The sequence below is a fragment of the Desmodus rotundus genome, chromosome 1, assembly GCF_022682495.2.
Source record: "Desmodus rotundus isolate HL8 chromosome 1, HLdesRot8A.1, whole genome shotgun sequence".
Taxonomy (NCBI): Eukaryota; Metazoa; Chordata; class Mammalia; order Chiroptera; family Phyllostomidae; genus Desmodus; species Desmodus rotundus.
The window spans coordinates 89,453,044-89,476,925 of record NC_071387.1 but is presented as its reverse complement, the minus strand read 5'-3'; the positions used below and the strand labels follow the sequence as shown (position 1 = coordinate 89,476,925).

Here is a 23,882-nt window from a genome sequence, read left to right as displayed (position 1 = left end):
TCTAGTCTAGCCCTTAGCTTTCTGCGGCCCGCTTGTCTTTGCGGGCTCGCAATGCACCACCCCGACCTTATTTTGGCCCCTTGGCTCAGGCCCCTGCCGCGTTCCCGGTGTCTACCGGCAGGCCATGCTTTCTTGCCACTAATAATAGTATTGTTCTCGTCGTTGACCGTTTGGTTACAAAATGCCCTTCAGTCCTTAGCCTGAGACTGGATGGGGGCTGGGGAAGTGGGGCGCCGGTCTTCCAGCTGCAGGACCCGTACAGCCCCTGTCACCTTGTATCATTGCCCACTCAGTGCCTGTCAGCTCGGAACTGCCCCAGGTAGTACATAACCGTGAGAAACTGGGGTGCACCTGTGAGACCAGGTCCCGGCTCTTTGAAGCTGACGTATTGCTGGGGAAGAGAGAAACACGCTACATCTTGTCTTTAATGATAAGTTCAGGTGTTGATCTCTGAATTAAGTCAGCTGGGGATGGGACACTGAGACCGCCGCGGTCCTAAAGCCCTGACCTTTGAAGACCTGGGCAGAACAGAGGGAGAAGAACCAAGTACGCGAAGCACTGGGAACGGGAGGAAGACTTCGGCCTGTCTCGGGTGCTGCGCGGAGGGGGGACGGGGGGGACGGGGCGGGGTGCGCTGTGGCTGGGGAGTGCTGTGGGAGACACCGAGAGGTGAGCAGAGGAGGGATGTTGCGCTTGGGGAACCATAATGAAGTTTGGATTTTATTCTAAGTGCAACGCAAGGCACCGGCAGGACAGTGAGAAGATTTTACTTAGTTTGTAGACGGTCGAGATGAGGGGCAAGAATGAAAGTAGGGATAGCAGTTAACAGGCCAAGTCGTCCAAGGAGAGAGAAATGTTCTTTTGGCTGGGATGAGAGTAGTGAAGATGAAGAAAAATGAACAATCTGGGTGTTTCTAAGGCAGAGGAAACTGAGGTAGGCAGAGCTGAAATTGGGGTTGGAAGAGAGGACTCAGGAATGACTCCTAAATTGTGTTTGGTGATACTTTTTACTACTTGGGGCCTAAGAAGAGACTTAGGTTGGATTGATAACCAAAAAAGAAAACTAGACATTGGCATATTTTGTTAGCAATACAATTGGTCTATATATCTACAGTTTTGCCATCTAGTGGAGGTTTCGTTTCTTTCGTGGCTCGTGGACTAAATCACCATTAACCCTGACTTTGGATCCAGATAGTCCCTCATGCAGCACTCAGATGAGACACTCATTTTCTCCCTGAATGCCACCCAGCTTATCCCTAGAAAGACCTAGAAGAGTGACACTTGTCTCTATTTTTGGAATGGCTACATGTCCCCAAAACTCAACAAATTTCAAATTTAACCAAATCCAACAGCCGTGCAGAAATGTGCAGTTACCAATGTCACCACATAGATTGGGTAAGGGGCAATTTGGTTGCTAGTCTATAGACATTCCTGTTCAAGCACTGGTCTCTTGAGGGGAAGGATTTTTTTAAAATATTATACCATTTATTTTTCCTCTGCCACAGAAATTGGCACAAACTACCATATATTCCAGGAATTCAGATAAGTATATTGCATTATTGCAGGAGGTCTTTGCTTTTTTTTTTTTTTTTTAATTATTGGAGAAGTTTGATGGAACTATGTTCTTGGCTGATTGTCTGGCATTTCTATTGCCCAGGAATAGAAGCAACTCCAATTATACAGTTCTGAATTCTCAGCAAATGCCCACTGATGTTCACCACTGGGCAGTTGATGACAATTTTAGGGTGAAATTTTGGAACAGTTTGCCTATTTGAACTCAAACTGAGTGGAATGATGATGACTTGATTCTTGTGTTTAAAAATCCCAAATATAAATTCCTCCTGCCCAAAAGCACTTCCCAGTCCCTCCTGCCTTTACCCCTCCACAAAAGTTTCTGGATTTAAGATTAAAATGTAAAAACAACCAGTATGAAGTTAAAAAATTTAAAACATTTTTTACCAGATAAATGGTCGCACATCACTGCAGACAATGGGGGTAGAGGGACAGTCAAGGACCAAATACTATGTTTACAGATTTCCCATTAATCCTATTCTCAGCCCCACGTCTCTTTCTTGCCTCCCAGTACCTGGTGTTTAAAAGTTCCAAGTCTCTCCGAGGCCTATGGGACAGATCAGTTCCCTTCCCTTATGTCTCTGTCTAGATTTTAGTGAGGCAAACCCTAGGGGGTTAGAGGCGGTACAACTGAGTAAAAAAGAATACAGAACTAGCCCTGGCTGGTGTGAATCAATGGGTTGAGTGCCAGCCTGTGAACCAAAGGGTCGCTGGTTTGATTCCCAGTCAGGGCACATGCCTGGGTTGCTGGCCAGGTCCCCATTAGGGGGTGCACGAGAGGCAACCAAACGTTGATGTTTCTTTCCCTCTCATTCTTCCTCCCCTTTCCCTCTGTCTAAAAATAAATAAATAAAATCTTAATTAAAAAAAGAATACAGAACCATATTGTAGTCCTACCCCTGCTACTGACTTGAACTTTCACCTCTCTAGGTCTCTTTCCCCCATATAACCTAGCATAGTCAGGCACTCTGCTTCAGTGATAGAACCTCCGCATGCGATCACCCCTAAGCAAAGCAGCAAAGCAGCCAAGACTTTCCAGAGAGAGGATGATCCATGGAGGCAGAAAGTCCTAAGGGACCCAGAAGAACATGGAATGCCTCAGGAGGGAGCTATGCTGACAGCCTGAAGTCATAAACAGCCATTCTGCGTTGTTAAAGGGCTGTGAACAGATAGTGCTTTATGATGATGGATTGTAGGTGATGGATTGTAGGCCTCAACCCAGTGGAAGCTGAATCCAGATGAGACCTCTGGGAAAGCTGGGGATGGGACTGTGCAATCACTTTTCTCTTTAAGTAGTCTCTGGCCTGACAGGATGACGAACACACTGCCACCCTGGACTTCAAGTTGACCATGCAGGCCAAGAGTATGCTTGATGCACCACTTGTTTGCACCTGGGGTTTTCATGATTAGATACAACAAAAGAGCCACATCCAGAAGTTAACAGCTTGTGCCTTGGGCTCATATCTCAGTCGAATGGATTGGCTTTCTTTGGAGCTGATTCTGAGACAAGACATTATCGATTAGTGTGCATGAGGTTTCTGAGGGAGTACTCTCAAGATCAACTCCTGTGGGGGAAGGGAAGCAAATAGACTGAGCAGAGGAAGGAGTCTGCAGTCACAGAGGTCTCTGGCAGACCCCACAGGGAACTCCGAAGCTGGATGGCATTTTGGAGTTGTTAGCTGTGGTAAAGAGGCCAAGCCTTTGTATGCCTACATGGACCAGTCACTGGATGCTAGCTACCCCAGGAATGGGGCATGCATGACCTTGGGTAAGGTGGCTCTCAGCCAAGGACAGTTCCTTGAGAGGGTTGGCAGCTGTGACCTGTCAAGCTACCTACTACCATCTCAGTATCTGTAGAATAGGTGTTTCAGCTCTGAAGGCGGACTAGGCAGCACACTAGCATTTGCAACAGTGCGCCCATGGTGCAGCACTTCTTTTCAGCTTGGAGAGCAGCACCGTCAGGACCCTGGCGGGCATCTTTTCCTGTGGAAAACTTATAAGAGGAAGATGAGTGGAACACCAACTGCAGCTGCAGAACTGATATTGATGTCATTTCCCTCCTCTCCTATCATCCTTGATTCTTCAAACCCTCTGCCAGCACATCTAATGGCCTAGGTGGCTTATGTGGTGGGAGGCCTGGGCCTCCATCCCTGAGGAATTTGAGCCCCTGGGTGCCATTTACTTCTCAGGTGGTGGCTGCTGTATTTGTCTATTTACTGCCAAAATAAGATGAGGGGGTGCTAAGAGACACCCACATAGATCTTGTGGGAGCCAAACCATTCTATTTTACTATTGGTGAAAAATTGAACAGTCTACGTGCTTCCCGTCTACTGTGGATGGGGTCCTCATTGTTACCTGGGTGGTGAATCATCCAGCTCCCAAATCCTGTTGTAGCATCTACTCTTTCAGATCACGCCAACTGCTGGTGCAGGTGGGTTCTCTAGGAAACACGTTCTGAGTTACAGAGTTTACTGAGGACTGTTCTTGGGACCCGTACCTGTGTGGGGAGGGAAGGAAGTAGGAACAGGCAGAAGTAGAAGTCAAGTTGCACTGCAGCCACAGATGGACCTCAGTGGCCCCAGTAGGGACGTCTGAAGCTGGGATGGCCCTCCAGAGTTGTTTGAGTTGGAGAGAGAGCAGGTTTTCACCCTGCATTGACCAGTTACTGGGTACTAGCTTACTTGGGGAGGTGTGAACTTGGGCAAGAAGCTCTCTTTGGCTAGCAACAGGGTTGAAGTGGGAGGAAGAAAAAGTCCATCCATCTTGAAGGGGCATCTGGGTGGCATAGCACAGAATCCACGACAGTTTGTATCCTGCAGTTCCAATAATCAGTATGATCTTGACATCTGCTCAAAAGAGCATTTTCAGCCTGGGTTGGAGGAGAGGTGGGTAGACCCCTGTACTAGGCCCCAAGATGCTTCCCTCACAGAACCTCAAATGCTGCCATGCCTCATTGCTGCTAACTCTCACCATCCCCCTACTGATAGGAAAATGAAGGAAAAGGATGTATTTTATGGTAGAATTAATTTGCTATGTGGACAGATGCTTCACCAGATAATTTGGAGGAAGAAACAGGCCACCCATCACAAGAAGCCACCTGCAGGAAACTCCTTGAGGTTGGGAATAGTAGGAAACAGGACGACTTTGTTCATTTCCCTTTGTACCAGCCTTTGCAACACAGAATTTATCCAACAAGAAATCTGCCCTGACTCTGATCAGTGTAGCTCAGGTGGGGCGGTGTCCCCCAAAGCAAAAGGTTTGATTTCCCGGTCAGGGCACATGCCTGGTTTGCGGTTCGGTTCCAGGTCTGGATGCATGCAGGAGGCCACTGATCAGTGCATCTCTCTCACATTGATGTTTCTCTCCTTATCTTTCTCCCTCCCTAGCCCTCTCTCCAGGGATAATAAATAAAATCTTAGGGAAAAAAATTTCTTTAAAAAATATCTTTTAAGAGGAGATTTATCAGAGGGAAATCATGTCACTAAAACCAGTGTGATCTTTGGATTTTGGTGTAATACTCACTTCCAACAAGAGAAGAACAAAGTTGTTAGAATAAGAAATATTTTGTAACTCATCTAGGTTGCTTAAACAGTTTCTGAAGTTAAAATTGATATGTGAGTTATTGAAGCCCAGAAAGTACAAAGAAGTAAAAAAAAAAAAAGAAATCTGCCCTGGCTTATTGTTTGGGTAGAGCCACAGACAGCTGAATAACCTGGGAGCTTCCCAGGTTTGGACATCTTTGCACAGTGCTTGACACCTAATAGGTGCTTGATTACTATTTGTTGAAGGCATGAGTGCAAGGTGCTTAACTTCTCAGTCTAATCAGAGTGGGAAGGGCAACAGAACCTACCTCATTCTCTTGTTTTCTATTTCTTCTAAAATTTATTTTTGATGATTTGTATTTTCCTAAAACTGCCCACTCCATCTGTTTTTAAAGTCTCAGTTCCAAGGGATAGAGCCCCTGTTTGTCTTGTGCATCAGCACAGACTGTAGAGCAGGCTTCTGGTATGAGTAAATGTGTGTAGGAGGAAGGGTTATTTCAGAAAAATAGGAAGAATTAATTCCTCTCTGAACTGTAACTCATTTTTTTTTCAGGTCGCCCTTGGCTATTTCTCATTTAAAATATCCATGAAAAAAGTGCAGTTCCAAAACAGTTGGAACGGTTGGTGTAACAATATTTAGAAACTTTATTGGGAGGTAGCAGGGCAGTCTGCTTGCTGTGATGGTCCCCTGTGGACCATTTCACATCTCTGAGCCCCTCCCGTGTGCTTTCTCCACTCTCTCCATTTCAGTAGTTTCCCAGGAATGGATGTGAACTCGCGGTGAGCAGCGCTGTACTAGTACGCGCAGAAGTTTTGTTTTCTCCACCGGAGTATTCACACTCCATTTTCCAGGTCTACAAGTCCTTGTGATGACATCACTGCCCAACTTCTGGGAGTCATGGTCGCGCGGCCCCTGGGGGCAACCCAGGGCGCCGGCCCTAGGTCTCTCGGCACTGCAATCGGACCACGTGTAGCACAGTACATTGGCTCCTCACTCTTCCAGGGTTCCAGACCGTTGGGAGTTGAACCGACTTCGGACAGCCTGCCAGGGGCCATGGAGAAGGCCATCTACAAAAGTAGAAAAGGTGAGTGGAGAGAGAATGGACAAGCTTTTTTCCTCTGTAAAATGGGAACAACACCCTCTTGGCCTCTTGCCATCATTTCTTTACCAGACTATAATTTACATACAAAAAGAGCATCCCTTCTCAGGGCACAGGTCTGTGAGTTTTGACAATCACTTACCCACGTTTAACCACCACTACAGTCAAAAGACTACACCTTGGCCACCAACCCTCTCCCCATCCTCAGCTCCTCATCTGTTTCTGTAGTTTTTCCCTTTCCACAGAGAATGTCACAAAAATGGGATCTTATTGTATGGAGTCTTTTGAGTCTGGCTTCTTTCACTTAACCCTTTTGTCTTTTGCGACATAGTAGAGTGAAACCTTGCCTAAAAGGCCACTTCTCTGAAGGCTCAAGGAGAGGATGGGGACCACCTGCTCTAAGTTGCCCCTATAATCTTTTCTTTTCTCCAGGATTTTATTTATTTATTCCTAGAGAGAGGGGAAGGGAGCAAGAAAGAGAGGGAGAGAAACATCAATCAGTTGTTTCTTATATGTGCCCTGACCCAGGATTGAACCCCCAACCCAGGTATGTGCCCTGCCCAGAAATCAGACAGTGCCCAACCAACTGAGTCACACTGCTCAGGGCGTGCCCCTGGGGTCCTGAAAGGTCTCTGAAGGCCCCTCCTTCACCCTAGGCGTTTGCACACAGAGAGGATGAAGATAGGCAAGGACACCTGCTGGGCAGAAGTAGCAGTGAACCCTGCCAGCTGGGGTGGGGGACAAGGGGAAGCCCTTCCTCAATAGTGGGAGGTCTCCCAGGCCCCCGAAACACCAGTCACATGAATTTGGCAAAGGCTTAGTGAGTAGCAGTTTGTCACTTGTCCTTAAGGAAAAGTGTTGTGTGTGTGTGAAACACTGGGAAAATGTGCAAAAAACAAATCTCCCCAGAAGTTCCTGTGTACTGAAAGTGAGTTTCCCAAAAGCTTCCTGTTGGCAAGAATAACTTGTTTTAAATCACTCCTCAATCTTTGAAACTTTTCTTGTGAGGTTTAGTTCTGTAGAAGACATATTTCACCCTCTCCCACCACCCATTGTCCCAGGTTCTCCTCCCAAATGCTTTTTTTCTACTGTGTATTTCCACTGTCATTGCCATGACATGCTTGGGCAATTGCAGTAACCCCTTTATCCCACATCCACTCTGGACTCCATAATCTCCACACAGCAACCAAAGAGTGAGCTTTCTTCCTTCCCCTCCCTCCCTCCCTCCCTCCCTCCCTCCCTCCCTCCCTCCCTCCCTCCCTCCCTCCCTCCCTCCCTCCCTCCCTCCCTCCCTCCCTTCCTTCCTTCCTTCCTTCCTTCCTTCCTTCCTTCCTTCCTTCCTTCTTTTTTTCCTTTTTTTTAAAGCAAATCTTACTGTGTCCTGCATAAATTGCTTCTAGCTTTTCCAATTAGGTAATCCTGCAAGGCAGGTCTGCTCTGCCTTTGCTCCTCCTATCCACCCCTACTGGTATCCTTTATGCTCTTTCCTGTCTCTAAATCTTGATCCGATTTGCTCCCTTCCCCCTCCTTTTCCTAAATATTTCCTATTAGTTCTTTGGACCTCAATTCAGTTTTACCTCCTCTGTGAAGCCTGGCCTGCCTTCCCCACAGGAGACCTTGATCTCCTGTTGGTCACCCTGAGACTTCTGTAATTTTCCTCCATAACATGTGTTACAGCTGTTATTCAACATATATTTACATGACTAATGGATATCTGTCTCCTCCACTAGGTGAGAAGATCCATGAGTACAAGAAACACTTCCTGAATCCATAAATATTTGTTAAGTGAATGGATAATAATTTCTAATGTTAATTAAACATTCATAATGTGCTAAGCACTGTGCAAAAGCCTTTCACTGTCTTATTTAATTCTCATAATAACCCCCTCAGCTGGACACTTTTCTTTACTGAGGAGGAAACTGAAGAACGGAAAGGTTAACTGCCCTAGAGGTCTGGCTTTAGAGCCCCAGTGACAATTCTCATGCTTCTGTCTCTGTGAAGGTCTAAAACATATCCCCCTCTTTTTATTAGAAAAACAAATCAGCTTCCAGGTCAAGTCATCTGTGCACAACTTGAGCAAAACTCAGCAGACCAAACTTACTGTTGGCAGCCTGGGGTTAGGCTTGATCATCATCCAGCATGGGCCCTACCTCCAGGTCACACATCTAATCAAGAAGGGGGCTGCAGCCAGGGATGGAAAACTCCAGCCAGGTGACTGTGGTTCCCTATGCCTCCCACCACCCAACCCTGCCTCTCTCCCCTCTGCTTTCAGGGATGCTTAGGTTATTAGGTTTCACTGTAACCAGAATGATGATGATATTGTCTAAGAGCTTTCTATGGGTCAGCCAGTTGCTATCACTTATGTAACCCTCCCTCTTGTGCATTGTTTATTCATTGAATTCTTATAATAACTCTCTAGGTAGAAAGTATTATCATTCCTCTTTTATAGGTGAGGAAACTGAGGCTCAGTGAGAATGAGCTGCTTTTCCAGTTTCACCGCCATCTAGCAAGTGGAATACAAACACAGGCAGTGTCACTGCAGAGCTCATGCTCTCTGTGGATGAAGGTTTTCTCTCTGGTAGGCAGTATTAATCATTAACATTTAGATGCATGACCTCATTTTAGCCTCCTGACAAACCCTGCGGAAGACTCTGCTATATAAAGGACCTTACAGAGTCCTGAGTGGTGTGGTTCAGTTGGTTGGAGTGTTATCCCATGGCTGAAAGTTTGCAGGTTCGATCCCTGGTCCGGGTACATACAATCCCCGGTCTGGGTGTGTACAGGAGGCAAGCAATTTATGTTTCTCTCTCTCCCTTCCTCTCTCTCTAAAAGCAATAAAAAAATGTCCTCGGTGAGGATACAAGAAAAAAAAAAAAGGACCTTACAGATAAGAAATCAGATATTTTAGAAACCTGCCCTTGGTCACACCAAGGAGCAGGGATGTGAACTCTCTCTGTTAAACTCCACAGTGCAAAGGCTTTATCAGTGCCACCCTGTTTCTCTTGTCTTTGAGTGAATGAATTTTTTATCCAATGCAAGATGTGTTTTCCTAGTGCCTGCTCTGGGCCTAGTGCTGTGCTCAGGAGTCAGTGAGGCACAATGAGAGTATAATGTGTTGAGAAGAAAAACCATTCAGCATTAACCGGACTGTCACTTTCTAGTGCTATGACCTTAGACAAAGTCATTTAACTTTCCAGGTCTCAGTCACCTCATCCCTAAGTTGGGATAATACCACCTTTGTCAGAGGTTGCTAAGATTTGATAATTTTAATGAAAGTGCTTTGAAAACTACAATGCTACAGAAATACTGGCAATAATTTATCTTAGGCTGGTCTTACTTAGAGAGTGTCTAGACTCATGTCTTTAATGTCTTTAAAAAAAAAAAAAAAGGTTGTGGTACAGGAACCCCAGTGAATTAAACCACTGGTTTGCAACTCTGGTTACCTATTAGAATCACCTGGAAAACTCTTAAAACTAAGATGCCTGGGCCATATCTCCCCAAGGGTTCTGATTCAACTGGTTGGGGTTGGGGATAGGGCAGTTCATGTTTTAAAGTCTCCTCTGGCGATTCTATTGTAATTGCAGTTTGGGTTAGCAGCAGTGAGTTAAAGAAAAAAGTAGATAAATGATCTTATTATGAAACAGTTCATCTCATCTTAAATCCAAAGCATTTTCTCCATGCATCACTACTTGGGGCTGGGGAACAAAGGGCCAGAGAGTTCTGGATTTTCCAGACCGAAGGAACTCCAGGACAGATCCCAGGGCTCTGCTTGTTCTCCTTGGCTTCTCTGGGGTGAAGTGTGTGCCAGCTGCTGCTCGATAACCAGAGTGTACACTCCCTGGAGTGGGACTAGGTGTGTTTTCATGCACACAAAACAGAATCTCATGTTGGGGGCTGCAATTAGTAGGCTCCTTGAAGTCCTTGAAGTCAGAGGCAGTCTTTTCTTTTTTTTAAAGAGGAAGAGAGTGAGAGAAAAAAAATGATTTGTTGTTTCTCTTATTTATGCATTCATTGAATGATTCTTGTGTGTGCCCTGACACTGGGGATGGAACTCACAACCTTGGTACATTGGGACAACACACTGAACAACTGAGCTACCCAGCCAGGGTCAGAGACAATCTTGAATTCATCTTTGAAATTCAGTACTTACCTGTAGTACTGGTACATTTATTATGTCTATGCTTAATAAATGAATAATAATTGAGTATTTGACCTAGGTATTGTCTTTCTATATTGTCTAATTTAATTTTGCAACACTGCTGGAAGGTAGATAATGAAATATAGAGGCTTAGTTAGGTAAAGAAACTTACTTAATAGACAGAACTGAGCGGTTGGAGCTGGGACTTGAACCATGTCTACCTAGGAAGTCTCTACCTTTGACTAGAAATGAAATTTTTTCTATTGATTTAGAGAGAGAGAGGAGGAAGAGAGAGAAAGAGAGAGAGAGAGATTCGTTGCTCCACTTGTTTAGGCATTCATTGGATGTTTCTTCTATGTGCCCTGGCCAGGGACTGGACCTGTAACCTTGGTGTGTTGGGATAACACTCCACCCCACTGAGCTATCTGGCCAGGGCAGAAATGAGATTTTAATAAAGAGAAAGTCCAGACTCCTAAATTTATTCATGGAAAATCAGCCACCCCTCTTCAGGGTCCAGGCTTCAAAGACTGTAATTCCTTCCTTCTGACAATGGTTGAAATTTTGAGATGGCGATAGTCCCTGAAAACTGCAGTTTCTTTGACCTCATCATTTCCCAGCCCCATTCTCATCCATGTGCTTCAGATTTCTCTCCTTTGGTGTTTCATACAGGTTTCATCTTGATTTCCTAATTTTAGTTTAGTGTTAACTTATTCCAGCTAAACTTTATTCTTTAAATTTTTTTTTACTGGTTTTAGAGATAGAGTAGAAGGGGGAGAGAGAGAGAGAGAGAAACATCAATTTGTTTTTGTTCCACTTATTTATGCATTCATTTCTTGATTCTTGTATGTGCCCTGACCCAGGGATTGAACCCATGGCCTTGGCATATTGGGGTCATGCTCTAACCAATTGAGCTGCCTGGTCAGGGCTTCTGGCTAAACTTTAAATTCCTTTTGGCCAATATAGCTTTAACAGACTCTGATACAGTAAGAAATTAAAATATCTTTGCGGATAAATACAAGTCCTGTACTGGCTATCATTCTTACCAAGCCACATTCATTAAGTATTTCCTGAATGCCAGCTGTGTGCAGGCTTCCTGCTTGGCACTGGGTCTCACACCATGTGGAGCTTATGGAACTTAAGCCTAGTTGAGAGAAATGGAGAAAAATAAATAAATCTATTTTTTAGTAGTGGCTTGGCTGTTACAAAGTTGATTTAAATAAGTAATTGAAACAAAGTTTATATGATGTGGTTCCTATAGCCTATTAAAACAAAACGTGTAATGAGGTTGGTATTTATAAATACTAGATTGGTGTTTCTTTTTGAAGGGCAATGTGAATACCCACTGCCACAGTAATCACGTTCACACAATATATTTGGTTTACAGTGTCAGGGTGTCAAGCTGTTTATGTTCTGCTCTCTTGATAAAAATCACCTTTAACAACATAAGTAAGCAGAATGCCAAGCCATAGCTTTCAGCTATAAACTTTCCTTTTAACATTAGGCAAGTGAGCTTACCCAGTGAGTTTTTGCCATTGTAATTAACCTCCGTCGGACCGTACAATCTGCCTTGCGTCAATATGAAGCTGTCTTTGTTAGATTTACTCTTAGCTACTTCTTTAAGAGCAAAGTAAAGTTTTCTCTACCCTTCTAAGCATTCTTTAATACTGGAAACTTTTTTTTATTCAGTTGTCAAGTGATCTTTAACTGAAATATTTTCCTTTGTAGTTCTTAACTAGCCAGGCATTCCACTGCACCACTGCTGATGGCATCTATGATGTCCTGGTGGTGGCGGCCATCGACATTGCAGCCCACAGACTGGGCCGTCCCCAGGATCTCTGTAACAGTTCCAGAGAGTTCTCTAGCTAAAGACCAGTGCCATGTCTCTCGGGTAATGTGGACAATCTCATCAAAAGTGGTCTTTCCACTGTGCTTAGTTGTTTGTTTGTTTTTTTGTTTCTTTCTGTTTTCCTGGCGGTTCTTTGAGGGCTTTGATGATCAGGGTGGAGGAAGAAGGTACAGCCTCAGTCTGGGCCTGTCTGTTCTGAATGGTCAGTTTCACTGTAATGCTCAGACCATTCCAGTCCAGTCACAGGTTGCTTGCTTTGGTGATGTCATCACCAAACTTTTTTTTTAATCCTCACCCAAGGACATCTTTTCATTGCTACTTAGAGAGGAGGGGGTGGGGGAAAGGGGAGAGAGGCAGGAGGAGGCAGCAATGAGAGAGAAAAACATTGACTTGTAGGTGCCTTGACTCCCTAGTCAAGGATTGACTAGTTACAGGGGATTGAACCTGTAACCTGGGCATGTGCCCTCACTGGGAATTGAACCCACAACCTTTCCATCTATGGGATGACAATCCAACCAACTGATCCCACACCAGCTGGGGCTCATCACCAACCTTTTTTGTAGATAGGGGGTCAATCTTGGGGGCCAGGACAGACGTGGCACCAACTTCCCCATCAATGCACCTCAGGAATATGACTTTAATTTCATTGGGGTCAAACTTCTATGGCATGTTGTCAGATGAATCTGGATTCAGAAGGACTGAAGAAAGTTTCACCTAAGTCTCATCTGAGCCAAAAGCCAAAAGAATACTGGGAATTTTTGGTTTTGATATAATCTAGCACTACAGAAGTTTGTCTTTGGCATTCCTTGAAGGCTTCCTTTGGGATCAGCTTCCTAAGGAGCACATGTGGAATAGATAAAGAGAGGGTACTTCATCTTGACTCTTGTTTTGGAAGGAAGGTGATTGAGGATTTGCCAGCTTCCCACACACAGAGAGGTAGACACATCCTTTGGGACTTCATTGGAGTCACTTCATCTGATGTTAGTTATAAAGTCTCTATTACCACTTGACAGAATGTTAGTACTAGTTAGATCTAAAGACTACGATTTTACCCAGTGTGAATCTTCCCTTAGATAGCAGCTTCTCTGTATTCCTTCTTTTCTTGCTGAATAATACCCTTGTAGTAGTCAGGGTTCTTCATTGCAAGCAAAAGAATAGTTCCGTTAAGGCACTGAATTTAGAACATTGAGTCTGACAGAATTGCCAGAAAGGCTGGAGAACCAGGCTTGGAAAATGGTGAGAACACAGGGCCATGCACAACTACCCCTGGAAACTGGGTGTGCTCCCCTCAACCCTCTGCATGTCCTGCTCCAGGTTCAGTGACCCTGGTGGGAGTGCCCAGTGGCTACATGTCCATGCCCTAGCTGCTGGGGGTAGGGAGATGAGTGCAAATGAATAATTGGTCTTTTTTAGGATCCTATTTTGGGGTCCAGGAACTTGCTGTCAAGATGTGGTTCTCTTCCCATCTACTGTGGACTCAGAAGCCCCATGCTTTATCATCACATTTCCCTCCCTGTCCAGCACTGCTTTAGCTGTCAAATCCCTTTGAACCAACATATTTTCTGTATATACATCTTAAGCTTAATTAAAGCATGCTAATTGTCCGGTGTTTCATGCAAGATTATTTGCTCAACCAATACTCTACAAGGGTTGAAAATTAAACACCGATGTTTAATGTGGTCAACTTACTGTGGAAGGCCCTGGAAAAAGCCAGGCAGCTATAATGGAAAGTAGGCCATTTATTTATCACTTAATGTAAGTGCCTTTTTCTTTAAGAGTAATAGCCATTCTTTTTACTTGAAACACACTTTTAGAATTCTAAAGGATGCTTCAGTTATAAATGGTATAATCTCTGTCATACCAAGGACTTCAGAAATGCTGTGAAAACATGGTGTAATATCTATCATTGTACTGCTATAAGAAACATCTTGCATGCATTCATTATGCAAAAGACACTCAAGTTACCAAGTGGTTATTTTTTAAAAAAGATTTTGCTTGTGTATTTTTAGAGAGAGGGGAAGAGAGGGAGAGATACATCAATTGGTTGCCTCTGCGCACATCCCAACCAGGACAGAGTGTGCAGCCCAGGGATGTGCCCCAAATGGGGATTGAGCCAGTGACCTTCTGCTTTGTGGGATGATGCTCAGTCAACTGAACCACACCGGTCAGGGTGAGGTGATCATTTTTATTAACTAAAGACTGACTCTTGGTTTTGGTTCAAGATGAATCAACAATATGAACCCGTGAAATGAAACACCTCACAATAAAACCCAAAATGGTATGTTCCCTTTAAACCACTATCTTATTTTTGCTGCTATTTTTTCCCCCTCTTTAGGTGATGTTCTGATTAGTGTTGGCCATGCCAATGTGCTAGGATATACTCTTCGAGAATTTTTAAAGCTTTTGCAACATATCACCATAGGAACAGTGCTGCAAATAAAGGTTTACCGAGATTTTATTGATATACCCCAAGAATGGCAAGAAATATATGATTTAATCCCGGAGACCAAATTCCCAGTAACATGGTAGGTAGTTCATTTATGGAAATCTTTGTTATGCTACAGAATTCTCCAGGGTCTGTGAAGCCCAGCATCTTGGTTTAATGTGAAAATTATCAAATGGACCATGGTAGGAGGGATTGGTGACACTTCCAGAACAATGTCATGGTTTTTTAAATCCTTTTGAAAAGAATAATCTGCAGGAAATAACATCAGGAAGAATGATAAAGGCAAGACCTTTGAACCTGGAGATATGTAATAAAAAAGAATAAACTATCCCATGGGAACTCTGTCCATGCAACATGTCGCCCTTTCCAAAGTCAGCCCTTAAATGTGTGCTAGGAATCCCATTCCCTCATTTGTCTCCTGTGTATTCAACTGCTCTCTCTGGATCCTTTCCAGTAACATTTAAGCCTTTTAAAGCTTGTATCTATCATCTTAACAGAAACCATCTTAACTCCACTCTTTTCTCAGCTCCTCTGACCACTGCCCTGTCCCTGACTCCAAACTTGTTGGAAGAGCTGTGCACTGTTAGACATTGCCGTTTCTTAGGTACTCCTCAGTCCACGTTAATCTGGGCCTTGTTCTCATCACTCAGCTGAGGCCTTTCCCAGGTCCTCCAGAACCTTCACACTGCTGATTTTGTGGCTCCTCTCATCTTTATTTTCCCTTGACTTCTGAGAATTAGACACTTTATAACCTCCCAACTTCACTGTTGTTGACACAGTACCTTCCCCTGGCTTCTGTGATACCCATTCCCCTAATTTTCCTATGACCTGTAGCCACTCCTTTTTGGTCTTTTACCCAGACTTGGACTTTCTTAAGGTGTAATCTTTGGTTTTCTCCTCTCAATCTCCTGGGCAATCTCAATGATGACTTTGGTCTCTATTATTATCCATACATTAAAAATTTTCAAATTGTATTTTATCTCCTAACTTGTATATTTAAACACCCACTTGGTATCTCCCTTTGGATATATCATAAACTCTCAAACTCATTATGCCTAAAATCAAAAGCCAGCTCACCTCTGATCTTCTAGTGGCCCTATCTTCCTGGGGCAGTGTCTGCCTTGTCGAATAAGTCGGAAATTTAGGGGCTGAACTTGATTTTTCTATTTTCCTTGTCTTCCCCCTTCCTCCTCCGCCACTACAACTTGTTATTCACCTTCCAACCGTCTCCCACATGTGTCCACCTCTCTGGCCTCTACCATCACTCCAGTCAAAGCCACCATTTTGGCTCCCTGCATCTACTCTTGTCTCCTGTTCAGTGTCTACACAGAATGATCCTTTTACAATGCAAATCGGATTGTAACATGCCTTAAAATCTGTAGGATCTTCTTTTGTTCTCAGGATAAATGCCCAAATTCTTATACTGGTTTGTGCTCCCAGGATTTGGCTGGTGTTTGTACACCACTCCAGCCTCATCTCACATGGCTCCCCTCCCCTGTGGTCCACTTTGGCTTTCAGTTCTTTTACCTGATGTTGCTCTTTGCCTTGGGGCCTTTTCATGTGCTCTTCTGTCTGCAACATGCTTAGGACCCTATCATGAGTTTTCCTTGAAGGTTCTGAGTGCAGACTTTGCTGAGAGGCTTTCCTAAAGGAAGTGTTAAAACACTGTCAGGTCCACCTGTCAAATGTTCTCATAATATCCTGATTCTCTCCTCACAGCATTGATCCAATTTCAATTAAATAATCTGCAGTCAATTGTTTACTGTGTTGCCCTGGGAGAACGCAAAATCTATGAAGGCAGGGGCAAGTCTGTCTTGTTATGCTGAACCTACCACAGGACTTTTACTCAATTGAGGGCTCAGTTATTCAGTGAGTAAAATTTGAAATCCACCTTTGAATCTCTGGCAAATCAATCTGAGAGCTTGTTTATCTGTTCATACAGGAGTAGCAGGGACTCTTCTGTGGATCAGATAAGTAAGGAAGTTCTGTTGAGCACTCGAACATCTTTTCTTCCAGTGAGAAATTGAGTGCTCTGATGCAGGAATTGTCCTTATTAATTCTGACAGGTCTCCTGAGCCCTAGTTGCTGCAGCCCTGCATTTTTGCTCATTCAAAGAAACCTGGCTGGAAGCTTCTCTTAGACTAAAATTGGCCCAGATTGTTGCATAGGAATTACTTAAGAGATCCCAATTTGTGACCCTAGGGATTGGTGTGACCACGGATGCGCTCTTCTCTAACACGTGTTTTTGTTTTTGTTTTTTCCTTCTCTACTGTGTTTTAAAAAGCCAGAAGGGCAGTCACCTGTAAAAAGTGAGGAGGTACTTGGGGCTTGTCTAGGGGCCAGTAGAACTGTATTTCTTGATCTGGGTGGTGACTTTGAAGGTTTTTATAATTTTTTTCTTAAACTGTTTTTTTTCCATTTTCTGTTTATTTCAAATTTTAAAAATGAAAAATAGTTGAATTATTTGCCAAATTTACAAGTCTAATATTTCATGGAAAGAATCTGGATTTGTGGTTTTTCCTGAAAAATCAGAAGATGGGCTTGCATCCTCATAGTGACAATGGCCTAGAGCTGGGGAACAGCTGTCCCCATCAAATTGGGCACAGACTGGGGGAAAAAATTTCCCCCAATAACCAAATCAGTTCTGATTTGATTAAAAATCAATAATAATAGCAAACACTTATTCCCTGCATACAATGTGATGGGTACTATTTACAAAATTATACAATTTAATCCTCATGCCAATTCTTTTTTTAAATCCTCATCAAAGTTTTATTTAAAAAAAAATGATTTTAGAGAAAGAGGAAGGGAGAAAGGAAAGATGGGAGGGGGGGAGGGAGGCAGAGAGAGAGAGAGAGAAACATCAATGTAAGAGAGAAACATGGATCTGTTGCCTCCTGTACATTCCCCAACTGCAGATCAAACTGATAATCTAAGTACGCGCCCTGACCAGGCATCAAATCTGCAACCTTTCTGGTTCACAGGATGATGCTCCATTCAACTGAGCCACCTGGCCAGGGCCATGCCAGGTTTTTTTTTATTATTATCTTGTTATAGATAAGAAAACTGAAGCCAAAAGAAATGAATGTAAACTTGCCAGAGATCACAGGGGTAAGGAGCAGTGGTTTGTCTCTAGAGCAGCCATGTCCAATAAGAACTTTCTGTGGCGGTGGAAATGTTCTCTATTTGTGTTGTCCTCCATGGTAGCCACCAGCCACATGTGGCTGTTAAGCACTTGAAATATAAGGATTTGCAAATGAAGAATTCAGATTTAATCAGTTTAAATTTAGCTGTCACAGAGTGCTGGTGGACTTTGTACTGGGGAGTGTCAATAAAACCTGAGCTCTTAACCACTTGCTTATACAAAACTATGTTCTAAGTGAGTATTTTAATTACAGAGTTTGAGATTCAGAATATTAAAATCTAAGGATGACAGATTTACTGTTCAAAAACAAAGAAAAGATAAACACAGAATAGCACAACTTAAGTATGAGGCTGAAACTCAGAAACTTAGGAACAATCCCAAGCACGTTCTGACTCCCTTTCTTAAGCAAAGGATTTATATCTAAGATGTCGTTAACTTATGTGAAGGGGCCAAGGAAGAGGCAAAAAAGGGAGGAAAAGACTTCTTTCACAAAGTTAGTATGATCTTCCTCAGGAGCACATGGCACTGTGTGGACACTGGAGAGAATATGCCATAGAAAGATCTGGGCTGGCCTCCTGGTATAAAAACTGTTTCCAGCCAACCCCGACCTCTGCGGGCTTGTGGTTTTATTATCTAATGCCAGTTCAATAGGAGCCTGACTCTACCACCTGTCCTTTATAATTACCTGATACAGAGTTACAAGGGATACCCTCTGCAGCCTGAAAAAATAGTACCTTGTCCCCTTACCCCCAAATTCATGTGCTGTTTAGGAAGCCCTGAGCATGATGAAGGCCTATTATTCTAGTCATTAGATCTTTTAGATTTCCTTGCACAGCACTAAATCAAGGATCAAAGAAAATCACACAATTTAAGACCAGTGGCTCTCAAGTAAAAATGACTCAATATTAATTGTATATCATCAGGAGAGAGAAACTTTAGGGCACAGATAGAGCAGGATTAGAAAGTTCAAGAGTTCTGGTTCTGACTGGTGTGGCTCACTTGGGTGGGGCGTCATGCTGCAGGGCAAAGGGTCACCAGTTTGGTTCCGGCTCAGGGCACATGCCTGGGTTGGGGTGTATGTGAGAGGCAACCGACTGATGTTTCTCTCACAGCAATGTTTCTCTCCCTCTCTTTCTCCCTCTCCTCCTCTATCTATAAATAAATAAAATCTTTAAAAAAAGAGGCCTGTAACTGCTAGCAGGCAAGCATCACCCAAGTTTCAACAATCATGAAAGTTGGGGCAAATTACAAAAAAATCTTAAAAAGTTTTGGACAGCAACAAAGAGGTGCAATAGTGAATGATGAGACACATCTGGATAGAAGGGTGTTCTACAAATCCACATTTGTAAACCCCAAAAAGAAGCGAAGAATAATGGTCAGGAGAAAAAAAGTAAGACTCACAGAGTTTCCCATGACTAGCATGTTAAAGGTGAGGCCCACTACTTCCAGAATCCCCTTGAAATTAGTGATATTCTGTTATTGTCAACCCCTGGGGACCCATAAATACATTCTGGGTGGAATGAAATTATCCCACCCTTTAAGGCCTGCTAATAAGATTAGGCGTCAGGCTTAAGTCCTTGCAAAGCCAGGCAGTTTGATTTACATTTAGGAATGGAAACAAATTTAAAGATACTTTTAGAAAAGAGAGAAAACATCAACAACTCAAAAAGGCAGTGCTAAAGTTAAATTGTATCCTTTCTTCTATGTGCCAAAGCCAATGATAAGATATTAAGAATACTTTTCATTTAACTATTCTTTTATTTCCAGCACAAAAAAGAAAACTGAGCAGACCAAAGATGACTCTTTCACAAGCACTGAGGACAAGGAAGATGTAGTTTTAGATAAAAAACTTAAGTATTATAAATTCCCACAGTCCATTGGGCATCATCCTGCAAGAAGACCCATGTCAATCTCCAGAGAATGGCATGAATATAAAAAGAAGAACCAGACTATCAGTGTAGGAACAGACATTAACTGTGACGTCGTGATTCACAGAGACCACAAGAAAGAAAAGAGAGCCCCTTCCCCATACTGGACAATGGTGAAGCAAGACAAAGACAGCTCCTCCTCCTCCTCAGCCTCAGACGTATTCTGGCTGGAAGACTATGCCCAAGTTGAAAAGGGCAAGGGTCAACCTGCATCAAAAGTTGGTTACTAGTTTGCAAATCTGTGATCATAGGAGCATTTCTCTGGAAAATACCCAATTTTTGTGCACTGCCACATACAGCTTTTCTGTACTTACAGGAATATGTGCAGACTTAACCAATCATTTCACAGCAGTTGTGAAGCCTTTAGGCCTTCTTCAATGTAATATCCAAGACTTCCCTTGATGGGACAAGAGCCCTCAAAAAGTTTGTTCTTAAAACAGCACCATCATTCAGTCATTAAGACCCTCCTATCTCAGAAAAATGTCTCACTTTTTAGAAAATGCAGCAGAGTGCTTAATATCAGAATGTGTAAACATAGTAGAGAATTTCACTTTTTAAGGTAGGTACCATATTGTTATTTAGCTATTTAGTTTCTCTTGTTTTGCAAACTTCAGTTCCCCTACTTAAAAGAAGTAATGGATATTATTGACTAGTTGTTCAAATTAGAAATTTTTTTCCTTTTCTGCCCCACTTTTAATCTGATTGTTGGGTTCATAGGTAACTACTTTAATTTTGTTGTGTATAGTGCGCTCCCACATATAATACACACCTGCATTTTTGGCCCAAACTGTCAGGAAAAAAATCTTTTAATTTTTTAAATTCAATTACTTATTGATTGACATTTAGATACTTGTTTCTTGTATTATAAAATAATTTTAGCATTTTTTGAACATATTATGGTATAAGAAATTTTATGTAATAAATTACAAAGCACAAGAATAGATATAAGGTATGTCAGGTACTACCCATGTATAATGTACATACTTATTTTTCCCTCAAAAATTTGAGTAAGAAAAGCACACATTATACACAGCAAAATATGGTGCTTGAAAGAGACAGGATAGAAACAGATGAGGGAGAAGATGAGAGAAAACAAAGCTCTGTCACAGTGAAGATAAAGCAGATATACAAAATGAGGCAGTGCAAATATAGGACATGACTGATAGGGAATTTATGTTTTTCAGAAACAACTCTATTCCAAGAAGGGGATAAAACCCAGGCCATTTAATCTTTCCCAAAATGAGATTTTAACTGCTTTTATCTTTTTTTGTTGTTGGTTTTTTGTCATCACAAACAATATTTTTCTTTTTTTGAATTATATTTTATCGATTATGTAATACACTTGTCCAAATTTTTCTCCTTTTGCCCCCCACAACCCAGCACCCCCTACTCCCTCGGGCAGTCCTCACACCATTGTTCATGTCCATGGATCATGCATGTAAGTCCTTTGGTTATTCCACTTCCTATATTGTACTCTATATTCCTTTGGCTATTCTGTAACTACCTAGTTGTACTTCTTAATCCCCTCAATGGGCTCTTCACCCATTCCCCCAAACCCCTCCTCCCATCTGGCAACCATCAAAATGCTCTCCATATTGGTGATTGTGTCTCTGTTCTTGTTTGCTTAGTTTGTGTTTTAGATTCAATTGTTGATAGATATGTATTTATTGCCACTTTATTGTTCATAGTTTTGATCATGTTTTTCTTAAATAAGTCCCTTTAACATTTCATATAATGGTTTAGTGATGATGAACTCCTTTAGTTTTTTCTTGTCTGGGAAGTTCTTTATCTGCTCTGCGGTTCTAAATGATATCTTTGCTGGGTAGGGCAATCTTAGCTGTAAGTCACTGCTTTTCATGACTTTAAATATTTCTAGCCAATTCCTTCTGGCCTGTAAAGCTTCTTTTGAGAAATCAGCTGACAAGTCTTATAGGAATTCCCCTGTATGTAACTAACTGCTTTTCTCTTGCTGCTTTTAAGATTCTCTCTTTATCTTTAACCACTGGCATTTTATTTTATTAATTGTAAATTTTGATCATTTTTTATTTAAAAAATTTTTTTTATTGATTATGCTATTACAGTTGTCTTGATTTTCCCCCCTTAGCCCTCCTCCACCCAGCACTCCCCACTCCCTCAGGCAATCCCCACAGCATGGTTCATGTCCATGGTCATGTGTATAAGTTCTTTGGCTACTCCATTTCCTATACTGTACTTTACATCCTCATGGCTATTCTGTAACAATGTATTTGTACTTAATCTACTCACCTCTTCACCCATTCCCCTTCGTCTCCCTTCCATCTGGCAACCATCTGGTAACAAACTTCTTTTCTCTTGCTGCTTTTAAGTCTCTCTTTGACCTTTGGTCTTTTAATTATGATGTGTCTTGGAGTGGGCCTCTTCGCATCCATCTATGCTTCCTGGACTTGCATGTATATTTCCTTCACCAAATTAGGGAAGTTTTCTTTCACTATTTTTTCAGATTTCCAATTTCTTGCTCTTTCTCTTCTCCTGGCACACCTATAATGTGAATGTTGGAATGCTTGAAGTTGTCCCAGAGGCTGCTTACACTATCGTTTGTTTTGGATTCTTTTTTTCTTCTTGTTCTGCATGATTGTTTTTGGCTTCCTTATGTTCCCAATCATTGATTTGATTTTCAGCTTCATCTATTCTATTGTTGTCCTGTAAATTGTTCATTTCAATTAGTGTATCCTTTGTTTCTAACTGGATCTTTTTTTATGCTGCTGAGGTCCTCACTAAGTTCCTCAAGCATCCTTATAACCAGTGTTTTGAACTCTGCATCTGATAAATTGCTTATCTCCATTTTGTTCAGTTCTTTTTCTGGAGTTTTGATCTCTTCTTTCATTTGGGCCATGTTTCTTTGTCTCCTCATTTTGGCAGCCTCCCTGTGTTTGGTTTGTATGTGTTAGGTAGAGCTGCTATGACTCCATGTCTTGTTATCGTGGCCTAATGTAGTAGGTGTCCTGAAGAGTCCAGAGGCACAGCCTCCCCTCCGACCCAAGCTGGGCACTCAAGGTGTGCCTTTTGTGTGGGCTGAGTTCACCCTCCTCTTGTAGTTGAGACTTAGTTGCTGTTGGCAGGTCAATGGGAGGGATTTACCCACGCCAGTGAGCTCCAAGGATTGGCTGTGACCACTGGACACCAACCTCCATTGCTGCGACCAGCACGGGGAGGAGGTCCCTGAGGGGGGGGCGACAAGAGATTAAAAGACACAGACACAGACACTTTAAGGAAAAGTGGGGACCAGGTGGGACATCATCCTCTGATAGAGACAATGACCCTGAACATGGTCTCTGTGTTTATTTTATAAGAGTTAGTTGGATAAAGCTCAAGGACATTTTGCAGACTCAGGGAAAAACTGCAGGCATAATTGCTCGGTTCTCAGGCTATCTAAATGATAAATATTTCTTCTGCAAAAGTTATAGCCGCATTCAGCTGAAGCTTGTGGTTAACTATTTCCTTAACCCCTGTGGGTTCTGGCTGTATGACTCCAGCCTTCACCATCCTCCACACTCCAACCTCTGTGGAGAATCAGCTGCGGAGGGGCAGGGTGGTAGTGCTCAGATGTGATCTGTACCTGTCCACTGGATGCACAGGCTCTGGGGTTTCCTGGGTGGTGCAGGCCAAGGTCAGCCCCGACCTGTGTTTTGCCTGGGGCCACCCTGCCTGAACTATAAAGCAGTCTGAGAGGGCTGCTACTGGTGCTGGGCTTAGAGATTGCCAGGGGAAGCCAAGTTGTGAATCTAGGTGACTGCTGCTAAGACAGGCCTGGGGCCACTTAGCAAGAGGTAGGGGGAAGGGAGCGTACAGAGACAAGCTGTTGCTTGAGAGCATTTAGGAAGTTGTGAAGCATGAACTAAGACCAGCTATTCATATAAAATAGCTACTGTTAACAGCTATAAATTGGGTGGGATGGAGCCAGAGGGCATCCCCAGGGGAGGGCAAACAGTGTTAGCAAGGTTGATGGGAATCTCAGATATGGCATCCGCCAGCTGGCTCTGTGGGAGGTACACTCAGAAAAGTGACAATGGTTGCTGCTTGCCCTTCTGTGTTGGAGAAAGCTGATCCCCAGCTCTCACCTTGATACCAGAAACTTCAGTTCCTCCTTGTATGCCACTGGTGCCTTTCAAACTGTTACCCCAGTGCT

At 42.9% G+C, this 23,882-nt stretch overlaps 1 protein-coding gene and 1 pseudogene across 1 annotated transcript; one reads left to right on the top strand and one right to left on the bottom strand.

Annotated features, from left to right (window-relative positions):
* The first annotated feature begins 68 nt into the window (after positions 1-68).
* On the top strand, positions 69-19,947 carry PDZD9 (PDZ domain containing 9). Its single transcript, XM_024560340.2, has 5 exons — positions 69-319; positions 6,118-6,199; positions 8,246-8,425; positions 14,534-14,723; positions 19,557-19,947. Exons 2-5 carry the CDS (start codon positions 6,169-6,171, stop codon positions 19,945-19,947), a joined length of 792 nt encoding a protein of 263 aa, XP_024416108.1. The 5' UTR covers positions 69-319; positions 6,118-6,168.
* LOC112304652 (large ribosomal subunit protein uL11-like) lies at positions 12,081-12,867 on the bottom strand (annotated as a pseudogene).
* Positions 19,948-23,882: the final 3,935 nt, after the last annotated feature.

What these genes read in the sequence shown, in the direction of transcription:
- PDZD9 (XM_024560340.2), top strand. Translation starts at nt 6,169, where the DNA reads ATGGAGAAGGCCATCTACAAAAGTAGAAAAG. An exon ending in CATCTACAAAAGTAGAAAAG is followed by an intron (nt 6,200 to 8,245) that starts GTGAGTGGAGAG and finishes TCTTTTTATTAG; the next exon opens with AAAAACAAATCAGCTTCCAG. An exon ending in ACCAAATTCCCAGTAACATG is followed by an intron (nt 14,724 to 19,556) that starts GTAGGTAGTTCA and finishes TTTTATTTCCAG; the next exon opens with CACAAAAAAGAAAACTGAGC.